The sequence below is a fragment of the Henckelia pumila genome, chromosome 4 (assembly GCF_033568475.1).
Source record: "Henckelia pumila isolate YLH828 chromosome 4, ASM3356847v2, whole genome shotgun sequence".
NCBI lineage: Eukaryota > Viridiplantae > Streptophyta > Magnoliopsida > Lamiales > Gesneriaceae > Henckelia > Henckelia pumila.
Window position 1 is genome coordinate 12,087,267 of NC_133123.1, and position 23,403 is coordinate 12,110,669.

Below are 23,403 nucleotides of genomic sequence, written 5' to 3' on the forward strand. Positions count from 1 at the left end.
TTCTTGATTCTTGTTGCTTGTTTGTTTAGTCTTGCTCGAGGGCGATCAAGATTTAAGTAGAAGCATGTTGATAAGCGTGTTTAGTATGCACAGAGTTATATAATTTTATATTTAGATTGCATGCATTTATTTTATTTTATTGAGTTTTAGTATTGTTTTATGTTATGTGTTTGCATTAGACTTTCATGGTTGAATTTGTAGGAAATTAAGCTTACATGTAGGTGTGTTAAAATGCAACACGACCCGTTGGTTAACCAAAATTTTTTGCATTTTTAAAATATATAATATATTTGTATATATTATATGTTTGAAAAAATTTTTTTTGTATATTTATATGATAAATTTTTATGATTTAATATTTATTTTGTAAATTTTTAATTTTTAAAAAATTGTTCATTTACTTTAGTAAATATACTTTTAAATTTTTACAATTAAACTTTCAAATTTAAATTGGAGATTTTGTAATTATGTCTTCAAATTAAAATATTATCATTATTTTTTATTTTTCGAATTAATTTCATTAATTTTTGATAAAAAAAAATAAATTTTGGGTTAGACGAGTTCGTGTTCGTGTTCGGGGTTTTCAGGTTGCTTCGGGTTCTGAATGGATAATGGTTTAAAAATTGAAAAAAAAAAAATTCACGGGTTAATCCGAAACCCGATCCACCCGACCCAATATAGACAACTACTTGAATTGGAATTCTCAAGGTATAAATCGCGCGCGCGCGCAGAAAATAAAAACAGAGGCGGCGATAAGAAGCGTGCGCGGGCGAGATCGTGCATCGCGCGTGCGCAGAAGGAAAAAGCAGTGGATAGAAGGCAAAGCGCGCGCGGGCGAGCTCATGTCCCGCGCGCGCGCAGAGAACATTTCCTGAGAAATACATGAATACGCGCGCGCGCAGAGTATCCAACGCGCCCACGTGCGCGTCCGTATGATATTAATATTCTTTTAATTTCAAATTTTCTTTTTACACGAACATAATATATTATTATTTCCACCGATTCCTGCCCTAGCCTCTCACTCCCCACCCGCGCTCCATTCTTCCCTCCTTTTCTTCGATCTTGGCCTTCTGGTTTTTTTTCATCGCCTTCATCTTCAAATCTTCATTAAACACGATCACCAAAAAATGTTACAAATCCTTCATTCTTGGTCGTTTTTTACAAAGAAGTAAGGACATCAATTACATTCGATCTACTTACAGGTATTGCTTTTGTAAATTTTTCTTTCATCACCAAATACATGTTAAATCGGGCCGACCCTTGTATTATCCAGTTGTATTAAGCGAATTGGAGCATGAATATGAAGTATTTTAGGTATAATTAAATCCTAGGGTTTCGTATTTTGGGGATATATTTTATTTTACATTCCAATGATTAATATTTCAATATGTATTGGTTGCAGTTACTATACAGTCACACGTATTGAAGATATTTACAATTTTCATGTATTTTTTTGGACAAACTTTATATTTTTAATTAGTATCCTGTTTAATTTTTATTTTCTATTTTATTCATGTTCATAGCTTTATATATGAACCTATATCTTCATCGCTAAGACCATTTTTGGAACTTATTTATAAATATACAAAAAAATATTTAGTCGGATTTTGGTTATATGCAGGCTATCGAATATTTTTGTGCATATTCGAATGGTTAATGTTATCATAATAATAATAAACCGTCCCAATGTGTAATATTATATGCGCAAATATTTTGGTATTCATATTTGGTTGTAGCATATTGGTGGTATTAGGACATGGCAGAATCTTACCACGAAGAAGATAATGAACAAGATCCACGAGAGTTCATATGGTTGGAATATGATAAGTAAGTTTTACATGTTTATGATAACGGTTGAAGATCATTATTTCGTCTATATAATTGAAATAAACTTATTCAATTTGATAAATTTATTTTTAAGGTTCGGTCCAGATAATCACAAAGTCTCCTCTTACATAACTTCTTTATTCCACACACAAACATGCGTGGAGGGATACTCTTGGAAATTTGTGACACGTGCGCAAAGAGAATGGTACTGGGATGAGTTCGTGGTAAGAACATAATATATTACATGACAGTAGAGTATGCCTTATTAATATATTTAAACAATTAATTGTTACTTTGTTATGATACATTGAACAGAAGAAATACAGATGGGAAGAAGCTATTGACGATGATATCAAGAGGATATGGTATATTAACACGAAAGAATTGTACCGACAAACTATCCACAAATGGCGTTCGAAGGAGAGACATCCTGATACGATTACGGAAGAGACATGGGGCAAATGGAAGGAGGTGTGGTCTACTGAAGCTTGGAAGGAAGCGGCTATGAAATACAAGACGAACAAGCGGTCCGAGCCTGCTGGTCCTGGGACAGGCCAAACCAAACATAGAGGTGGATCCAAGTCTTATGCGATGATGTCGTTGACATGGTAAGTAATTATTGGTCATTACTACACCTTATAATTCAATTTTTACTTCAATACATAATATGGCTACTCTAAAACATATGTAAACTAATGCTTCTAAATAATATAAATTATTTAGAAAAAAATCAAAGACAACCTTCATTTAAGTGTATCACGTACGGAAACATCAAGAACATATCTGGTAATTATTTCACTATCTATTGCATTTAATATGGACTATGTAATTATAAATGTTGTAGTCAATTTTATTTCATTTACAACTAATAGGCATATATATATATATATGTTTATGTATTTATTACAGCGCAAGAAAAACAAGCAAGAGCCGAACGCGTGGGAGTTATTTCTGCACACGCATAGGACAAGTGATGGAAAATTCGTTGACGAGCGTTCTAGACTGCTTCATGTATGCGTCATATACTCATAGTCAAGCAAGATCTATTAATTATATATATATATATATATATATATATATATATAATCAATAGTATACTAACACATCATAACTATATTTTTTACAGGAAAAAATGGAAGAATATATGTTGGAAGCCATGACTCCGTTGGAGGATGGGACTCTACCTTCTGAGCCAAAAAACATTGACATTAATCAACAGTTTCAGATCGTCAACGGTGGAGCGAAAAAGGGTAGGATGTATGGCTTGTCGATCGTGGAAACGACGATGTATCCAGCAGCCATGGCTCCACGTCAGCGAGGCTTAGCCAATGCGGGCCAGAATATTGCAGCTTTTCATGAAGAGGCACGTGCTGCTACGCAAAGGGCATCCAAGGCAGACGAGAGGGCACTAATAGCAACGCAAAGGGCAAACGAAGCAGACCAGAGAGCTATCGATGCATCGAGAGAGTGTGAAGGTTTGAGGCAATGTTTGTCGTCATTGGAGGAGTCGTTTCGCCTATATGTTGATCGCGCATCTTCAGGCAGCGGCAATTCCGCTAAGGGTCGAGGACCAATGCAACTTGGACTCTCAGTACATACCGGTAGGTCGTCACAGGGGAGCAGAGATGGGAGTCGAGGTTCACCAGTAGCCAGCCTTTCAGCAGGGAGAGGAATAGGTACACCAACAGGAAGGGGTTCCATACATCGAATTTCATCCCAAAGACGTACTTCATCTTTTCAAATTAACGCGCTCCTTGCTTCAGAAGATGATGATGATGATGAGACTCAGCCATGATGCGTAAGTTAGTAACTTCGTCCTATCTATATATGAGACTCAGCCATGATGCGTAGGTTAGTAACCGATATGTATTACTTGATGAAGTTTAGACATCTCATTTTGGCATGTATTATATATGTGTTCGTGGTTGTTACTTGATGAAGTTTAGACATCTTATTTTGGCATGTATTATCGTGGTTGTTACTTCATGATGAAGTTTAGACATCTTATTTTGGCATGTATTATATATGTGTTCGTGGTTGTATTTTGACTTGAATATTATAGTTACCACGTTAACTACATTTGTGTATATATTAAAGTATTGCTCGAGTAGTTGTATGTTTGGAACATTAAAATTTGTGTATATATATTAAAGTATTGATCGAGTAGTTGTATGTTTGGAACATTTCAAGTATAAATACGTAGAACGCAAATAATAAGCTTAAATTAAAACGTGGTTAAATTGGCTACAGTTTTATTATAAAATAATAATAATAAAACCATAGCCGATTTAACCACGGTTTTAAAAAATCGTATTAATTTTACCACTGTTTTTATGAAGCCGTTGTAAAGTTTAACAACGGTTTTAAAAAAAATGTTGTTAAATTTACCACGGTTTTATTAAAAACCGTGGTAAATATAATTACGGTTTTTAATAAAACCGTGGTTAAATAACCACGGTTTTATTAAATACCGTGGTAAAAATAACCACGGTTTTTAATAAAATCGTGGTTAAAATAACCACGGTTTTATTAAAAACCATAATTATATTTACCACGGTTTTATTAAAAACCGTGGTTAGTTTTACCACGATTTAACTAAAAATCGTGGTTATATTTACCACGGTTTTTAATTAAACCGTTGTTATTTTTACCACTGTTTTTAATAAAACCGTGGTAAATATAACCACGGTTTTTAATTAAACCGTGGTAAATATAACCACGATTTTATAAAAAACCGTGGTAATATTTTAGCTACGGTTTAAATCTGTTGGTAGCGTTAACAACGGCGATTTTAACCACGGTTTCACAAACCGTGGTTAAAACCGTTGCTAATTCTACTTAACCACGTTTTTAACCACGGTTTTTGCCGTGGTTAAAGCCAAATTTTTTTTTTAGTGTATATGACTAGCTTTTGAATTTCAATTAAGTTAAGCATAAACTAACACATAATTTGGGTTTAAAAAACACACAAAAATGATTTTTTTAAGCCAAAAAATCTAACAATCACTTTTTTTAATGTTTGCAAATTACACTCCCCTAACAATCTACTTCAGATTTTATAGTCTAGCCAAAAATATTTGATCATAAGTCATAACATCACCCATGCTGCGGATGGCAACAGAGATTGAGTGGCTTTTACATGCATCAATATAATATATATTATAATATTATTATATACAAATAGTGCGTTTGACTACAAAAGTTTGTGTTTAAAAAAAAATTTAAATAAGTTCAGTTTTTTAAATTATTTTTATAAAAAAAACACGACGCATTTAGATAAATGTTGATTTTTTTTAAAAAAAATAAATTGAAGTGAAGTAGAAGCAGAATTGCAGAAGCCAAAAATCCAAATTCTTTGGCTTATAAAAAAAACACACTTTTGTTGTGACCAAACGCTTAATAAGTTTTCAAGAAAATCATTTTTTTTTCGGTTGGCTTTCGTAACAAAACACACCGAACTGTAAATCATTGACGGGTAGCAGAGATGATCGATGAAATCGTAGTTCAAAGATGGCATGCAATTTGACAAAATAGAGAATTAAATTACAAAAAAGACAAATGTATAGGAGCAAAAATAATACATTAATTGAGTGAAAATAAGAGTTTTGATAAAATAAAGTAGCAAGGGTACAGATTTGCGATTTTATTAATTTCATTTGAAGTTACCAAGGAGTCGTACGTACGACTTTGGAAACAAGAACAAAACCAAGGAGATCATTTTAATTGCCATTGTTTTTCTATATGACTATATATTATCCCATGTCATGAACTGATGAAAAACACGTACGACCATTAAAGTACGTAAAGTTAATTTCAAGATGAATTAAGCGCCGTAAGAATACGCAAGTTGAGTTTCTGAAATGGAAGCAACAAACTTCTTCATATCATCGTAGAGTACTTCCTGCGCAGCCTCAGGATTCTCCAGCTCAATCCCATCTTCGCACTTCTTGTGGTAAATGACGGTGGCAACTCTAAACAGGATAAAATCACCTCCGTGTAGGTTGAATATATATATATATATATACAGGGACGGATCCAGGAATATGAATTGGGGTGGGCTTGAACTTAATTTGATAAACTATATATCATTACCCAAAAAACACTACAACAAATTTTAGTATCAACAACACCTAAAAGACAACGGTTTTTTTCAAAAACTGTTGTATCTTGGCTTTTAACAACGGTTTTAGTAAAAACCGTTGTTGTTGGCCATATTTTTTTAAAAAAAGACAACCGTTTTTAAAAAACCGTTGTCTTTTATATGTCAAAGACAACGGTTTTAAAAACCGTTGTCTATGAGCGGGTTTTTTTAGGCCTACGACAACGGTTTTAATTAACCGTTGTCTATGTGCGTTTTTTGTCTACGACAACGGTTTTTAAAACCGTTGTGTTTTTATGTTGTTTTATGGAGTCACAGACAACAGATTATGTTAAACAGTTGTCATATTTTTTTCCTTTTTAAAAAATAAATAATAAAAAATAAAAAATTAAATAAATATAATAATGCGAGATCTGGCTTTCGTCTTTAATTTTATCAACCTCATTCTTCCTTCTTCTCGCTCTCTTCCTCTCAAGACTCTCCCAAACCCTAGCCGCAACTTCTTGTCGTCGATTCACTGCCACCGCTTCGGAAATATGTGTTTGGAGCTAGAATTCGGTTAGTGATCGTCCTAAGCTTCATTTTGTTGATGCCAATATTGGCAACCTGAAGCTTCGAAGCCGTCACCCCTGTTCGACCATAGTTGCCCAAGATTTAAGGAAAATGAGTGCTTCAAAGTTTATCAAAAGTTTCAAAACATATGAACTATATGTAATCAACAAATTTTTTTGTTATCAACGTTTACGGGCTCTCTTTTGTCTTCGTAATTTTTTCCTTAGATCGGACAAGTTTTGGGTCGATGGCTTCCAAGCGGATCTTGAAGGAGCTCAAAGATTTGCAGAAAGATCCACCTACTTCTTGCAGCGCTGGTGAATCTTTGAGCCTCTTAATTTTTGTTGCTTATTATTTTTAGCGTGTCTAGATGTGTCTATATTTATATTTGTTGAACTTTATTGCTATATATTTTGTATGGAATTTTTGGACTTCGTTAATATGTATGTAGACTGTAGATTGGCATTTATTCAGTGTGGGTACCCGTGGTTTTGTGGTTTTCACTGTTGTTTGCAGGTAACTTTGTCCTAGCCATGAATAATGCCAATTTATTACGTGTATATGAGTGTGCAGATTAGCTTATTTTTTGTTGTTTACATAAATTTTTTGTTTCGACTGTTTTAGCGAGTAGGAATGCGGCTCTCACCGTAAATTTTCAATCCATTTGCTTTTTTGTATAAAATTTTTTCTAAACTCTCAGTAATGTGTAATTTTTAGTTCTCCATTTCTGCATTTTTTGAGCAATGGATTGTAGTTATTTAGTTTCTTTAACTCTACATCGTTTAAGCTGTGTCAGTTTTAATTTCTTTAGTGTTTGACAATTTTAGTGCTAATGTGGCTGTAGATGGCAGCATAGTCAACTTAGGGCTGTGGGATACTGCAGATATTGTTTTCCCATAGCAAATGCAAGATTCTAAGGGTTGAGTAGAGAGATTGTCCTCTTTTTAGTTTATAATTCCAAGTGTAATAATTTTATTTGTTTTGGTTTCTTTAAATTAAAGGTCAAGAAGATTACAGCAGGCTGAGGCCGTTGAGTTATTGAGGTGCTGAGTGCTGACATATTTGTATTAGCATTCTCTTTAATCAGTACGGCGAGCTATGAAAATGTCCTCAAGAAGGTAAATAATTTTGTTACTGTTTTGAATTATTCTTCTACCATTTTGGCTGTGCTCTGTCTTTTCCTTTAACTTTATCTCATCCACGTTATAAAGTGGAATACTACTTTAGTTTTAACCAACACTTAAAGGAAGAAGGGTTAACTCATTTCGAGAACAAAGTTGTTTGTACTTGTATCTCATTATAATAGAACGATCTGGCAAGTTGCGTCTTCATTTCTCTTGATTGATTGGTAACATTTTGTTTTGTTTCTCATTATAGTGGATGCCTGAACTTCGTCGATTCGCACCAAATGTTCCAATTGTACTCGTTGGAACTAAGTTAGGTACACCTTGAATTTACAATTTATTCATTCACATGATATGTAATGAAGGGCCGAGGATTGTTGTCTTATAAACACTGCAATTTTTGAAAGCGTTAGGGATTGGATTCAGTAACTTAGTTATTTTTCAAGACTACAAGTCACCGCCGCCGACACCATCCACCACGAGAATTAGTGGTAACGACGGCTGGTGGTGTGGATGAGGATCTTGTGAAGTGCCTTGCTCCCACTTTCAAAGGGGACTTTGCTCTTCCTGGAGCGAAGTAAGCTCTACTTCGTTCCAAAGAGGTCCTTTTTTTTAAGAGATATCTTTGTTTATGCTCGGTTACATCTTATCCATTCAATGTCCTGTTTTTTTTCCTTTATTATTGTTTGGTTTACATCTTCGTTTATGTGAAAGATGGGTTTCTTTTCTTTTCTTGAAAGACTGCTATATGCTTCCATCTTCATCCTATCTGTGTGGAAAATGTAACCCAATTCGCTCTTTCTTTTTCTGTGTTCTTGCCTCTTTATGTGTAAATAGATCTGATATAGCTATAGATAATGTGTGTATGTATTTGTGTGGTGGCATGTCTTTAGTTTGAAGGTCGACTTATTTTGTATGGCATTGTGTCATAGTTTCAGATCTACCCCTTTTTTTTAACGTACAGATTGTTAAATACTGAAACAAAATTATTTTTTTTTGAATGTACAGATTTTAAAATGGATAATAAGTGGTGTGAAGTGTAAATAAAAATATTGGAATGTGATTTCCTTATATAAAAATATAACGTGACTTGAAAAATGAAACTGAATCGTTCAATTCGAGAACTTAATTCATATACATTATTTCAATTTCAGTATCTTCCATTTTTATAGAATGTAAACCACGATGATGACAAAGTTCATTCATTTCGAATATAATTTTCTAACATGTGCGTCCGATATTGTTTTCATGGAAGAGTACTTGCCTAACTTGGAAACTTCTATTTTAAAATACTATTTCATTTTATTTTTTATGCAATAGCTAGGTACACGCATTGTTAAAAGTGCATTAAAACATGATGGAATATATTACAAGGTACGTAGAATGTCTAGATTCTCGCTCACATTTACAATTAGTCATATATCCAGCCACATCAAATCTCCACTGATCATTAGCTTAGCTCATTTATATATATACAAATATAGCTAACTCGTACAAGCTATTAAAGTATGCTAGTTTTTTTTGCTTATTTTCTTGCATTGGCCTATTACAGATTGTTGAATATAGACGAGTTTTGAAATGGACATATGTGTATGGATTTTATCTACCTTGGGATGAACTTGCTAAGAAGCAGTTTTTTGAGTATCTACAAGGTCTGCAATTTATCCTAATTTGTATATTTTGGTTTGTTCTTTTCATTTGTATTTTACCCCTTTATCTCTCTGTATTCTTTAGGTGAGGCAGGTTCTGGTTTGGAACAGCTTCATCAATGTGCAGAGAAGAAATTTCAGGGCTACCTGAATTCTGAGGGTCCACCGAAAGACTTCAATGAGTTTCGGACAAAGTTGGCAGGATTGACCAGGTGAATCCAACTAATATAATTCTTCTGCTCAACTTTTGTACTCCATATTTGTTCTTACATCAGGCTTGCAATCATTATAAGCAGCAAAGCAAGAGGGTGTGGTATTTAAATAAGACATTCATCTTTTTTTAATGTTGCATGTTGCATATGATTTTCCAAGTTCTTCATTATTTTTGAAATAAATTTAATTTTTACCCGATATTCATTGCATTGCATAGTATGATGATGATGAGAGGAGAAAAGAGATGGAAAATAACTCTTCCGATCTGGTTTTTTGTGTAAAACTATTGAGAAACACGAGCATTGTCGCATCTTATAAACTCAGCCATCCTTATTCAGATTGTTATTTGCCCAAAGCTTGAAACTTTCGGCGCCTGTTTCTTCTTTAGATCTGTTTGTTTATTCCCCTTCATAAATGTTTGCTATCTTTTAAAGAGACCTAAGTGCTTTGATGCTTGGGTCCATTCTCACCAGATTCGGTATTTTGTTCAAGAATGTACGTTTCCCTTTGAAAGATATTGAGATTTTGCGCATGGGTTCGACTTTTAAGTGACGTGATGACTAGTTTGTGAAAAAATGGCAACTTTGGTCCCTGGAATTCTCTTAAAGCTACTACATGCAGCATATGAACACAAATGTCAAAATTGAAGGAGAGCATAGGTCTTCTTTATTGAGTACCTTATTTTTGAAGAAGAATATACTTTTATTCATTGTCCAATAGGTTTCATATTTATTTATTTGTCCACCTGATAGTCTTGTTTCGTGTTGCTTGGTTATTCAATGAGTGCATACTTTCATTGAGGTAGTTATGGTTATATCTCTGTCTTTTAAAATTTTTTATTTCATTGAAGTGTTAATTGATGTAGTTATGGTTTCTTGTATTTTGGATACAGGAATATATGTCAAGCCATGCCATAAAAGTAGATCTCGAAGTTGAAGCGGATGTAGCTTCTCGGTGACGATTGATTTTGTAGTTAAATTAGAATTAGAATTAGAATTCGAATTTTAGTATGCATTGAATTTTGTAGATAAACGTTCCAAGTTTGAGCGATTTGTAATACTGAAAAATTGTATATTAAATTTTATTTTAAAAATTTTAAATCTTGATTTATTTATAATATCGAAATTTGTATATATTTTTTTTTGTTTTTTATATGAAAAACGACAACGGATAAAATCCGTTGTCGTAGGAGATTTAAAACTGTTGTAACTGATGGTGTTGTTAAAAACACGTCCCTACGACAACAGATAAAATTTGTTGTCATTTCCCTCAAAGACAACGGATTCGTGCCTACGACAACGGATAAAATCTGTTGTCTTTGTGGGCAAAGACAACGGATTTTATCCCTTGTCGTAGAGGGAAACGACAACGGATTTTATCCGTTGTCGTAGGGGCGTACTTTTAACAACGCCATCAGTTACAACAGTTTTTAACCCCCTACGACAACGGATAAAATCCGTTGTCTTTTTGCGTTTTTCTTGTAGTGAAATTGTAACAAAAAAGTCATTATATTATATTGTTCAACAAAGTTGTGCCCTGCGAGCTTTTGAAACATAAAATTCATCTATAATAGAATTTACACCTATATCTTTAGCTAGATCTCGTTCAATATAGAGTGTCAAACAGTCGGCAAGAAAGTCATCCTCCATTTTATTGCGAAGTGACGTTTTCACATGCTTCATTGCTGAAAAGGCTCGCTCAGTAGTGGTAGTAGAAACAGGTAACGTCAAAACAAGATGAATCAATCTAGTCAACATAACGTAAATATTTGACCGTTCGCTCTCAGTCAATTGCTGACACAACTCAACAAGTGTGAAAACCTTCAAATTCTGCATCACATCAAGCTTAAAATGTATCAACTCATACTCTAAAGCAATGATGTCTTGATCTGTGAAATCTTCAGGATAAAACTTTGTTGCAAGCTTGCATATATCATCACTACAAAATGAGGCAAATGAATTTTTTGGATCTAAAGCTGTACTAAGAGAAAGAAGTTCCACCGATGACTCATTGAATCGAGTATTCAACTCCATCAAGATGAAATCTATTGCTGCATTAAAAACATCAAAGTGGTAATGATGCTCGACTGTAGTTTGCTGACGGGAACGACCGAGCTTATATGGAGAATCAAGGTCACGAACTTCGATTTCATTTCTTCATGAACAAAACATTTTTACTTCATGAAAAAATTCTTCCCACCCGAATTCTCGAAATTCTTGAAGGATAGTCTTGGTAGTAGAGACAAATGAAATAGCAGCCAAAATGTCTTGAGTTTTTCTTTGAAGAATTTGACAAAGAGCATTTGTTGTTCTCATAATTTTGTGCATTAGGTGCAAAATGAAAACAAATTCAAAGCTTGCCATGTTTCTGTAAATCCCCCGAACTTTAGCCTTGGCTCTTTCATTTGGAGAATGTTCACTAAGAACTTCAAAAACTTTATAAGTTGCAGTGTACATACCTATCAAGCTTTTTATTGAGTCATAATGAGAACTCCAACGAGTGGCTCCTGCTCGTTGCAAATTACCAATCTGATTTGGCCCACTTTCAGAATCACGTTCTCTAGTTGCCAACAAATGTTCGATTTCATTTCTTTGTGCAGTATGTAACTCAGCAATGCGTTTAGTAGAAGAAGTGACAATGTTGACAACACTATCGAGATGAGAAAAGAATTCCCAAATAATACTGACATCCTTAGCTGCAGAAACCAATGTTAGTTGTAATCGATGAGCAAAACAATGAACATAATATGCATATGGACAATCTCTGAGAAATAATGCTTGAAGTCCATTCCATTCACCACGCATATTGCTAGCACCATCATATCCTTGGCCTCTGATTTTCTTAACCTGGAGATCATGATGAACAAGAAAATTTGATATCTCTTTTTTCAGATTTAATGAGGTAGTGTCGCTAACACTTTTGATGGCAAAAAATCTTTTTGTCAAAATCCCATGATTGTTCACAAACCTTAAGATAATGGCCATTTGCTCCCGTTTTGATATATCTCGTGCTTCATCAACAAGAATACAAAAGCATTTATCTCCAACTTCTTCACAAATCATCAGACGTACTCTATTGGCCATAATATGTAAAATCTCTTTTTGAATCTCTGGAGCAATATATTGGGCATTTTTTGGAGCATTCTCAAGTACAACTTTATCAATTTCTGTACTCATTTTTGCAAAAGCCTTCACCAATTCAAGAAAATTCCCACGATTAGACGAATATAGAGATTCATCGTTACCTCTAAAGGCACAACCTTGAAGTGCTAGCCACCGAACAATGACAATTGAGGTCTTCAAACGCAAACGATTTTTCTCTTTTTCCTCTCTAGATTGAGCATGCATCACATTATCAATATGTTGTGAGGGTCTCATCAAATTTTTGGCCTTCTCTCACACATAGTATGGGGCGAAGAAGCTACAGAACCAATATAGGCAAGAAATGCACATGTTTTTCCTTGGTTTACCCTTTTTCAATTGTCAAATCCTCCATTAACCAATGCTGAAATATTAGAGGAATTAACATCATTCATAAAAAGAAAACAATAAAAAACAATATGCCTTATTTATTTAAGGCGAATACTCCAACCAATGAAATTTCTGGAACCATTTTTTTTGAAATCGACGATTCTGACTTCAAAATTTGTTCCCGGATACTCCAACATATCTGGTTGATAAGGCCCCATCTTTAGATATGAACGTCTTATCTCATCTCATTCATTAACATGATATTCATATATCTGTTTTCTTTTTCCTGGATCTCGTTCAATACAAATAGAGGATGAATGATGTTCTTTGCTAGAAGAGGAAATTGAAGGAAGTTGGACACTGGGAATGGAAAGACCTTCACTTGAATGATGTTGCATTGGAGGGACTGTAGGTGAAGAACTTTCACTATTTTGACGATCTCTCTTCTTAAAAAAAGATGATATCAATGTCTTTCCTTTCTTTGCAGTAGGTTGATATTCCATTTTTTTTCAGAATTTGTATATCATTAATGTTGAGTGTTACACACTTACACTCCAAATTAAAATACACCAAATATGAAATACAATAAATAGGTTTAATTTTTATTCTCTAAAGGAAAAAAAACAGAATATAACAAAAAAACTAAAACAAGACAAAAGTTACACGATTTTTTTTTTTTGTTTTCCCATTTTTACAAGGAATAGGATAGCATAGTACTCATAAGTCACTGACAAAATTGAATCTCGTAAATCCTAATTGCTTTATAAAATTGAAAGTCTCCTAAATCCTAATAGCTTTATAATATTGATTGGACAAAATAAACAGAATAATTGTTTAATTATATCATAGTACTCATAACTCACAGAATAATAAAATTGAAAGTCTCCTAAATCCTATAATTGTTTAATTATGATAAACACAAGTCTTTATAATTTTGAACAAAATAAACAGAATCAGGATGTGAATTAAACTATTAAAGTGTTACTGCAACAAGAAAAACTAAAACAATATTAAAAAAAATAGACAATAAATCCTTGTTTGAATCAAAATAATATTGAATTAAAAAAAAATTAAAAGAATCGAGAACATTACTTGGATTCGTATTATAAAACTGCTTTGGTTGGAGGGGAAGCCCGTTTGACGAAAGCGAGAGATTTAGGTCAACAGTCAACAAAAAATTTGGAACAATGGGAAGTAAATTGTATAATGAGAATTAAGTGGTATGATGGGCCGTGGGCTGCTAAATGAAATAGGATTTTTTTGTGGGCTTTTTGTGTAATATATAAAATATATATAGTAACTAATTTTTTTTTTGGGCTGGGCTATAGCCCACCACAGCCCCTGTGAAGATCCGCCCCTATATATATATATATATATATATATATATATATATATATATATATATATATAATTTTGTTCCCCTGCACACCAGTGTGCAGAGATTTTGTGTACACCCTGTGATGTTCGCGTGAATATCTGAGATGTTCTCGCGAACATCTGAGATGTTCTCGCGAACATCTGATTTTTTTTAGATGTTCGCGCGAACATCCCGCGGTGCACACAAAATCCCTGTACACTGGTGTGCAGTGGATCATGACTATATATATATATATATATATAATTTTGATACCCTGCACCCTAGGGGTGCAGGGTAACATGGGCACCGCCTACATGGCGGTCCATGATTGGTCAGCCGTTTTTTGTAAAAAAAAAAAAAAAAAAAATTTGTGTGATTGTGGGCGTGCCACGTTGGCAGACGCCTACAGGTGTGCAGGGTATCATTTATATATATATATATATGACGGGTAATTTCTTGTGTTTGGGTGGATGTAGGGGGATATAGAGTCGGACATAAACTTTGGATTCGTAGTTTAATGTAATGTCTGTGGAAAGGGCTGTCGGGGGAGGATTAATTGGTGGAATTTACAGATGGGGTAGCTGGCACCATTGGGATTGTTACTGTGAACATGTGTCTTAAACTAAAAGGCTGATCCATCCCTCGACGACCTTGCAGTTTGGGCTATAGATATTGGATTGGCCAACTATTATCTTTGGGCTTAAACTAAGAAGCCCATTTAACTTATTCTAACGGCAAGGAAGTTAGTCAGTTAAAGGGGAAGTAAGGGATCTAAAGATAGATAGAACAGAAAACAGAAACACATACACATCGATCTTCCTGATCTTGTTCTTGAGGCTGATCATATCAGAAACCAGAGGAAGGAGAGGAGATCAAGAAATATAAGAGACAAGTGTTGTGGAATTGAAGTAGCTTGGATTGTATTTTACTTTCTGAAGATCAAAGCTATGTAATCTGTAAACATTCTGATTGTGATTCAATAAAGAAGGTGGGGTCTACTGTCAACCAGTGAATTACTATGCTTTCACAAGGAAATGTTCAAAAGGTAACACCTACATATCTTATGTAAATTCAACTGTTGAACTCAATCACTGATATCTTTGTTTACCTATCAATTTCCATTAATGTGAGAGATTGTTAGACTATATAAGGTATTGGGCTTTTTCCATTTATGTGAATGAAAATTGGACAAGTGAATAAGTGGGTTTGTTATGTAGATGGTTGTGTAAAATATTAAGTGTCCCACATTGGAATATTAACTTGGAATGTGTGTGTTTACATTGATCAGTTACACTTTACGAAGATGTAAGAATGATTGATCAAGAGGTTTTCTCTCGAGCGCGTTTGCGCAGTTGGTGCAAATCAAGGACCCGATTTGCGCGACCTGAACGCGTTGAATGTGTCGGACCGATCAAGGCAAAATCGCCTAGCTACCTAATGTTAGCCATCTTTTGCCATTTTATTTTTTTCTGGTGCCTATATATAATAGCAGTATTGTTGTACCTTCGAAGCACTTACACTTAACAGTATTTTCATATTTGTTTCATTTATTCTTGTATTTGATTATTTACATTTCACGTAACTTCTATTTCGCCTTACAATATGTGCTTCAGTTTTTTCACTCCAAACCATCTTCTATTTTGAGGCACCCCTTTTAATTTTCTATGGCCAACTATGGATCAAAATCCGGAGACATTGCATGTGATCCCATGAATGGATTGTATTATTATTATTATTATTATTATTATTATTATTATCAACACCCATTGTTTGATTCTTTTAAAAACGTCGCATTTATGTATCTAATGGTTCGATCAAAATATAAATTATATTATTTTATATTATAAAGTAACCGAAATATTCGATGAAGGGAGAATTTGGGGGCCCTTGTGGTCTGTGGATAACGATTAGGAACACCACGTTATTTCACATTCATGAATTTTGGACTTTATAATAAACGTGGTCCTGATTTTTTCTTTAACATTACCTCTGACTTTTAGTAAGAATCCTTAATTTCCTATATAACAGCACATTTTTATGATCTTATGAATCTTCCCAATAATATAATATAAAGTCTTGATTAATTTTAACCCCAACTTTATTTCGTTCTCCAATCAACAACGTAACTATCCTCGTACCTTGAAAATTCAATGATATAATTCATACAGCTGGCAAAACTGTCCTCGTGATAATTAGACACCAAAATTGAATTCAAATTCAAATTTTCATTAATTTAGAAGGGCTATGCGTGATATTCAAATTAATCCGAACAAATCCAGAAAAAAAAAAGCTCGTATTATTTTGTTCATATACAAATAATAAATAAATTAGCTTTTATAGAGTTAGGTTAAAAGTATCAATAACTTATCTGCAAGTGCATCTTTGATAATTAAAGAGCGATCGAGTACTCGTTTAAATTAAAGGACCCTCCATTCCGACATAATCACCAACCCCAACATTATTAATTTATTACAGCTCCATCGTATCGTTACATCTACGCAATTATACATATATTTACTTATTGATTATTGATGTTCATTGGTCGAGAAGATGCTGACATATTGAGCATCATGTAATACATACATATATATATATATATATGTATGTATTATATTGAAGTTAAATTATTTGTATTAAATTTTTTGGTGTGTTGACAAAGTATACTATTTTTATTATCCATAATTACTCTTTTCATCCTTTTTCTACAAATTGTAATTAAATGCTTTATTTTTAGATTTTCATTTTTCATTTCATTCAAGTGAAATTGATTACGCATGATTAAAAATAATAATAATAAAAATTATTATTATTATATATATAAACTAGTACGCGGATGCCTTGTACGAATGTAATATAATACTTTGCCTCGTCTGCTTGTAATATGTAAATATTATACGTCAATTATTCTATAATTCTATCAAAAGATAGCGCGCAACTGGGCGAGCATAACTTGATCACTTCAACTAATTAATCAATTATCATTTGCTTGTCATGTATTATTATCGATTATCTCACATGCATGCATTTATTACGAATAGATAATTGCCAGACAAAGAAGTACGTGTGATCAGTTGTGACAAGAAAGGGAGAGGGAATACCAAATGCGTCCTAAAACGAGAAGAAATTAAGGGAATTACTGTGTACGACTTAATTATGAGCAAAAATGTTTTAATCAAAGCCCTCAAAAAAAAAAAATTGGAACAAAAAGAGAACTGCTGCACTACAAAGAGAAAGTGAGATGGGAAACTTGTTGGAAGTTACAGTTGAATTTTCATACATGTGGGCAAACCAAAGAGACCAAAATAATTTATATAGGTGTCTTCCTTAATAAAATAGAATAGATATTGATTTTAATCAAATATTAAATCATCCTATAAATAAAAATATTTGTCGTATAGCTAACTAGTTGTTATTATTATTATTATTTTGAAAATAATAAGAAATAATAAAGCTAATAACAAGATATCGATTGATTCGATAAGATCAGAAAAAGCCAATACGCATGCAAAGCCAGGAAATTATGTGAAACTAGCTATATATATATATATGACTAGGAAAAAAGAGAGCATATTTATATATTATTATTATTAGCGTATTGGTGCACGCATCGTGTTTGTACATTGTACACGGACTCTTACACGTTGGATTACACATAACACTTAAAATTATATGATTATATATCTTATATGCATTTTTGAAAGATTTTTACCAAATAAAATGCAAGGATAATCATATAATTTTAAGTGTCATGTGTAATCCAACGTGTAACAGATCATGTAACATTATCCCATTTGAAAAAGACTTAGTCACCATACTAATGTTAATTAAATCCTTTCAATGATAATAGATATGCGCTTTTATTTCGAAGGCCACTAGGAGGTCATACATCTAATTAATTTCAAACAAGAAGAGAAAAGTAAAAATATTTTGCAATTATCAGTGAACTGATACATTTATTAAATCTTGAGGGCGTACTCCATGATAATAAAGAAACATGGTGAAAGCGTAGGCTACATCGATCAGCAGAAATTATTATTGCGAAAAATCAAGACCAGTACTACTGCTGCTTTCAAGATGAAGCATAAGAATTCTCAGGCTCGATTTCGGAGATGGAATTCACGAACTTCTTCATATCATCGTATAGCTCTTGAGCAACAGTCCTGTTATTAAGCTCTATTCCATGGAATCCTCCCGGATTGAAACGAGACGTTACTTGGACCCCGCATGACTTCAAGAACTGCGCCAACTGAACCGACCGGTCCACTAACGGGTCCCCGTAATCGCCTTTGATGTAAACTTTGGGCAGCCGGAAGACTCTCCCCAGGTACGTCCCCCCAGAAATCGGGTTGCAGAACTCGTGATCACGGTTCACGTTAGTTGGCAAGGCCAACGACCAAAGCACGTAATTCACGTATAGTGCCACGTAGGGGTCGTCTTCCAGCCTCGCTTCTGATTGAGTTTTCTGCACTCCGCTGAAGAATGCTTGATTCAGAAGCAACCCTTTTATTTTTAATGGCCGGAGATCGAAATCCAGGGCACGGAGAGCTAAATGGTAGGCTATGTTGGCGCCAGAGCTGCTTCCGAGTAAGAAAACTCTGGAAAAGTCGGCATACTCCAACCATGGATCCCGCCCTCCGGTACCCTTCGCCTGGTCCTGAACCCAGAAAAGGGCGTTGAGGGCGTCGTCGTAGGCCGCCGGCAGACGGTTCTCCGGCGCGAGACGGTACTCGACGGAGACCACGACGGCGGGGAACTGGGACGCGATGTCGTTGCAGAAATTGTGGAAGATGACGGTGCTGAGGCTGAACAGGACGAAATCACCGCCGTGGAAGTAGATGACGAGGGGCAGTTTCTTGTTTTTGGGTGGATTTAAGGGAATGTAGAGGCGGACGTAGGCGTCGGACTTGTAGCTGAGAGTGACGTCGGTGGAAAGGGCGATTGGGGGAGGATTTGATGAATCCGCAGATGGAGTAGCGGGAACCATGGGGATTTGGATCTCTCGGTTTAAGGTTCCGTTTGAATTCCATGAGATCCCCAAGGCTGTGAAGGCTTCTTGCCATGTGTGTTGTGCTTCAAGTTTTGGTGATGCGGAGATTGTTTGCTGCCATGAAATGCAACAAATGAAAAGGAGGAAGAAAAGTATGGATTTGTTAGTGTGAAGAAGAAGAGCAGCCATTGTTGGTGTGGAAAGTATTCAACGACATACAGTGTTAAATAGGGAAGCCAAAGGCATGTGGTTGTGGGTCATTAATACTGCAGCCCTTTGTAAGTTTTGTGCATGTGAGCATAATAATTAAATTGTTATATGAAATAATATTGTGTTATTATAATTTTTTAAACATGTACAAGGGATTTATGTTCTGCCACGTCACTGTCACATCAAAAGTTACAAACCTCACACATTTTTAAAACCTATCTCCGTTATCATAAACCTCTTCAACTATATTTTTATGGGTTCCGCTATCAACTAACTATCTTCAATTATATTTTTTTATTCCCAATTTTATTTTTTATTAATAATTTAATTTGTATATATTTTTAATTAATATGTTCAATAAAAAATTTATGATATATTAAAAAATTATAAAATTACATAAAATGGTAAAATGAAAAATCAAATACACATACGAGATAAATAAAATATTTAAATGCAAACACAAATACAAATACAAACACAAATACAAACAAAAGTACAACTACAAAATTTAAATTTAAATTAGTATAGATAATAAATTAAAAAAGAATTTAAAATAAAAATAATTTTTTTTAAAAAAAAAAGTCAGCAGCTCTCCATGGGGAAGTGCGCACAATTGTATAAAATAATAATTAAAAAAATTTAAACTCGGTCCCAAAATCTTAGGGACCGATTTTTGAAAATTTTTATAAACCCCACCCCAGTAATGGAAGTGGAGTTTTATAAACCTCCCCATTACAGATGCTCTTGATTAATTTATTTATTTGTAAAAAGTACTTAAAGATAGAAGATTATTGAGAATAAAAGTGATGAAAATTAATGGAACGTATAATAAGAATTAATAAGAGATATATAAATGTTTTCACTAATACACTAAAATAATTAATACCGAGAGTTTAACTTTAGTATACAGTACAGATAGATGTCAACTCCAACATTTGGCATAAACTATAAAAATGTACGTGAGTTGTACGTAACAACAATTTTATTTGATTGAGACCGAAGTTATCAAATTTTGAATGTTTAGCTAGATTAAAATCAAGTGTTGTACTTTTTACGGGCAAGTTCAAACTTCAGTCACCAAGATTTAGTATCTAATTAGCTACTGAAGTGATCATATGACATATTTAACTTTAGTTTTTGTTATATTTGTCGGTTTTTAATCGATGGTTTTTTATAGTGATATTATATGTTTATGCATTGAGTTTGATTTATTTTTTAACTAACAATTTTAAAACAATAACATATGTTATATATTTATTGAAAACGTAAAATATGTATATTTGTTACAAACTATATGATCAAGAGATTTGTGTTTTACTAAAAGCTATAGTTAGTGATAATTGTGTAACGTAAATCTTTTAGATCGTATCGCAGTTCAAACAAACACATGTTTCAATTGTTCAACCCAAAGAGACAATTATTGTACCCAAACAATCACCTTATCAAGAATTGTGCTTTCAATCAATATGAATCGAAACTACGAGCTTAATTGACTCTGATATTAATTGTATGATCGAACACATCTCGCTTCACCAAAATTTATTGTTGATGGTAACAATAGGACTCAAAATTTTAAACAATACAAAATCTCAAGCGTCGTGTTTCGATTAATGCTCTCAGAGACTATTATTGCACCCCAGCATAAACAATTTATGTTAAATGATAATTTTACTTTTATTGATTTTTAAGAAAAAATAGTAATTTCTTTCCGAGAAATGATTTTTTGATTCATTAACTTGTCCAAATTTGAGTTTTAGTCCATTGAGTTGTCAAATTTGGTTATGGTGCACTAAAATTTAATCTTCAGTTATTGTTAGTCCAATTGCTGACGTGATATTTGACAATTCAACAATGTTCGATCTCACTTCAGCTTTTTTTTTTTACGTCGTGTCAGTATTTTTTAATTATAAATCAGTATTTTTCAGTGTCACGTCTTCAATTAGACCAAGAGTAGCCGAATTAAAATTTAGCATATCACAAATAAAGTTTGTAAACTTACTGGATCAAATCATAATATTAAATAAGTTAGTGAACAAAAAAACTATTTTTTTCTTTATTTAAAAGCTTTATTTAGAGATGAATTTTGATCTTCAATTGATAAAGTAAATATAAATCATGTATTATTTTTTCTCTGATAAACCATGTTAATCATTAGACAATTGTTGTAGCTTGACTTGCTACAGTAATTTCTTTCAGATAAATAATTTTTAGATTCATTAACTTGTTCAAATTTGAGTTTTAGTCAATTGAGTTGTCAAATTTGGTTTTGGTGCACTAACATTTAATTTTTTACTATTGTTAGTCCAATTGCTGACGTGATTTTTGATAATTCAACAATGTTCGATCTCAATTTTTGACTTGAATATGTTTTTATTCTTAATTTTCTTCAATAATAATCCAAATGAGTTGTTTTAAATATGATATGCATATAAAGCACATGTTGTTGTACATGCCATAAAAAAATATTTATAGGGAGTGTGATAATTAATATATAATTTTTAAGAATAGTATGTTAAATATATTATTTGCAATAAAAATTTGAGTAGACAAAAAAATGTGAAGAAAAAATATTTTTAGAGGATGAACAATCATATTTTAAACAATTTAAAAACTTTTATAATCAATCATTCTAGTATTTAAGTAACTTAGATATAAGAATAACTTGTCTGACTTAAAATCAATTTGAATTTAGTGTGATTTTTTATTTTTTGGCACGCAACTTTTTGCGATTTCATAAGAATTAGCATTAATTGATTTTATTAGCCAAGTACTATACTGTAATACAAATATCAACATGAAACTTAGTTATAATCACACTCTATATGTCTCACTTATTTAAACTACATTTATTTTTTATTTGTCTCAATTACATAGTTTAGTTCTCATATTAAATATCATATGTCCTGCTATTTTAACAATTTATCCCTATTAAATTCATATTATTATCTACTTGAATAATTATTTTATTTTATTAAAATTTAATTAAATAAGGGCAAAATAAGAAATTCTTTTACAAAATTTACTTTTACAAACACTTTCTTAATATATATATATATATATATATATATATATATATATATATATATATATATATATATATATGAAAATAAACACAAGCCTAAATAAATGGGACGAAATTAATATATATTTTTACCTTGGACAAGAAAATATTTATGTTGTTTATTAATTTTTTTAAATTTAATATTCTTTTACCGAATTATCCCTATTAAATTCATATTATTAACTACTTGTATAATTATTTTATTTTATTAGTATTAATTGATTCTAGTAGCCAAATATTATACTGTAATACAAATATAAACATAAAATTAAGTTATAATCATACTCTCTATGTCTCACTTATTTAAATTATATTTATTTTTTATCTGTCTCAATTATATAGTCTAGTTTTAATATTAAATATCATATATCCTACTATTTTAACAATTTATCCCTATTAAATTCATATTATTAACAACATGTATAATTATTTTATTTTATTAAAATTTCATTAAATAAGGGAAAAATGAGAAATTTCTTTACAAAATCTACTTTTTCAAACACTTTCTTAATATATATATAAAAATATACACAAGTCTAAACACGTTGGACGAAATGAGTATATTTTTAACTTGGACAAGAAAATATTAATGTTGTTTATTACATTTGTAGTCCTTAAAATTTTCAAAAATATTAGACAAAAATATTAATTATTAAGTGAAAAATGATAATAACTAAAGTGTCACTTTTATTTCATATTAAATATCATAAGTCATAGTCTTTTACCAATTTATCTCTATTAAATTAAATTCATATTATTAACTACTTGTATAATTATTTTATTTTATTAAAATTTAATTAAATAAGGGTAAAATGAGAAATTTATTTATAAAATTTATTTTTTCAAAAACTTTC

General features: G+C 32.4%; 2 protein-coding genes and 1 long non-coding RNA gene across 6 annotated transcripts; 1 reads left to right on the plus strand and 2 right to left on the minus strand.

Moving 5' to 3' along the window:
* The first annotated feature begins 6,376 nt into the window (after positions 1–6,376).
* On the plus strand, positions 6,377–10,497 carry LOC140865276 (uncharacterized). 4 transcript variants are annotated; one of them, XR_012144533.1, is made up of 5 exons: positions 6,377–6,484; positions 6,706–6,795; positions 7,480–9,254; positions 9,337–9,463; positions 10,357–10,497. It is a non-coding gene; the product is annotated as an uncharacterized lncRNA (long non-coding RNA). The 4 variants fall into 4 exon arrangements; XR_012144534.1 differs by having other exon boundaries at positions 6,387–6,795; positions 7,480–8,976; positions 9,155–9,254; XR_012144532.1 differs by having other exon boundaries at positions 6,387–6,795; positions 7,480–7,596; positions 7,856–9,254.
* Positions 10,498–10,984: 487 nt separating this feature from the next.
* On the minus strand, positions 10,985–12,811 carry LOC140860490 (uncharacterized). The gene is made up of 2 exons (XM_073263501.1): positions 11,664–12,811; positions 10,985–11,618 (listed from the first exon to the last, which is right to left on the minus strand). Exons 1-2 carry the CDS (start codon positions 12,809–12,811, stop codon positions 10,985–10,987), a joined length of 1,782 nt encoding a protein of 593 aa, XP_073119602.1.
* Positions 12,812–18,202: 5,391 nt separating this feature from the next.
* Positions 18,203–19,524, minus strand: LOC140865275 (probable carboxylesterase 8). The gene has a single exon (XM_073269867.1). The coding sequence runs from the start codon at positions 19,465–19,467 to the stop codon at positions 18,361–18,363; it is 1,107 nt and encodes a 368-aa protein (XP_073125968.1). The 5' UTR covers positions 19,468–19,524; the 3' UTR covers positions 18,203–18,360.
* Positions 19,525–23,403: the final 3,879 nt, after the last annotated feature.

Bases quoted from the DNA above. Each gene is read 5' to 3' on its own strand.
- LOC140860490 (XM_073263501.1), bottom strand. From the start codon at position 12,811: ATGCATGCTCAATCTAGAGAGGAAAAAGAGAAAAATCGTTTGCGTTTG. The intron at 11,619-11,663 runs GTGGGAAGAATT...TTGTTCATGAAG, and splicing joins CAAGAATTTCGAGAATTCGG to AAATGAAATCGAAGTTCGTG.
- LOC140865275 (XM_073269867.1), bottom strand. From the start codon at position 19,467: ATGGCTGCTCTTCTTCTTCACACTAACAAATCCATACTTTTCTTCCTC.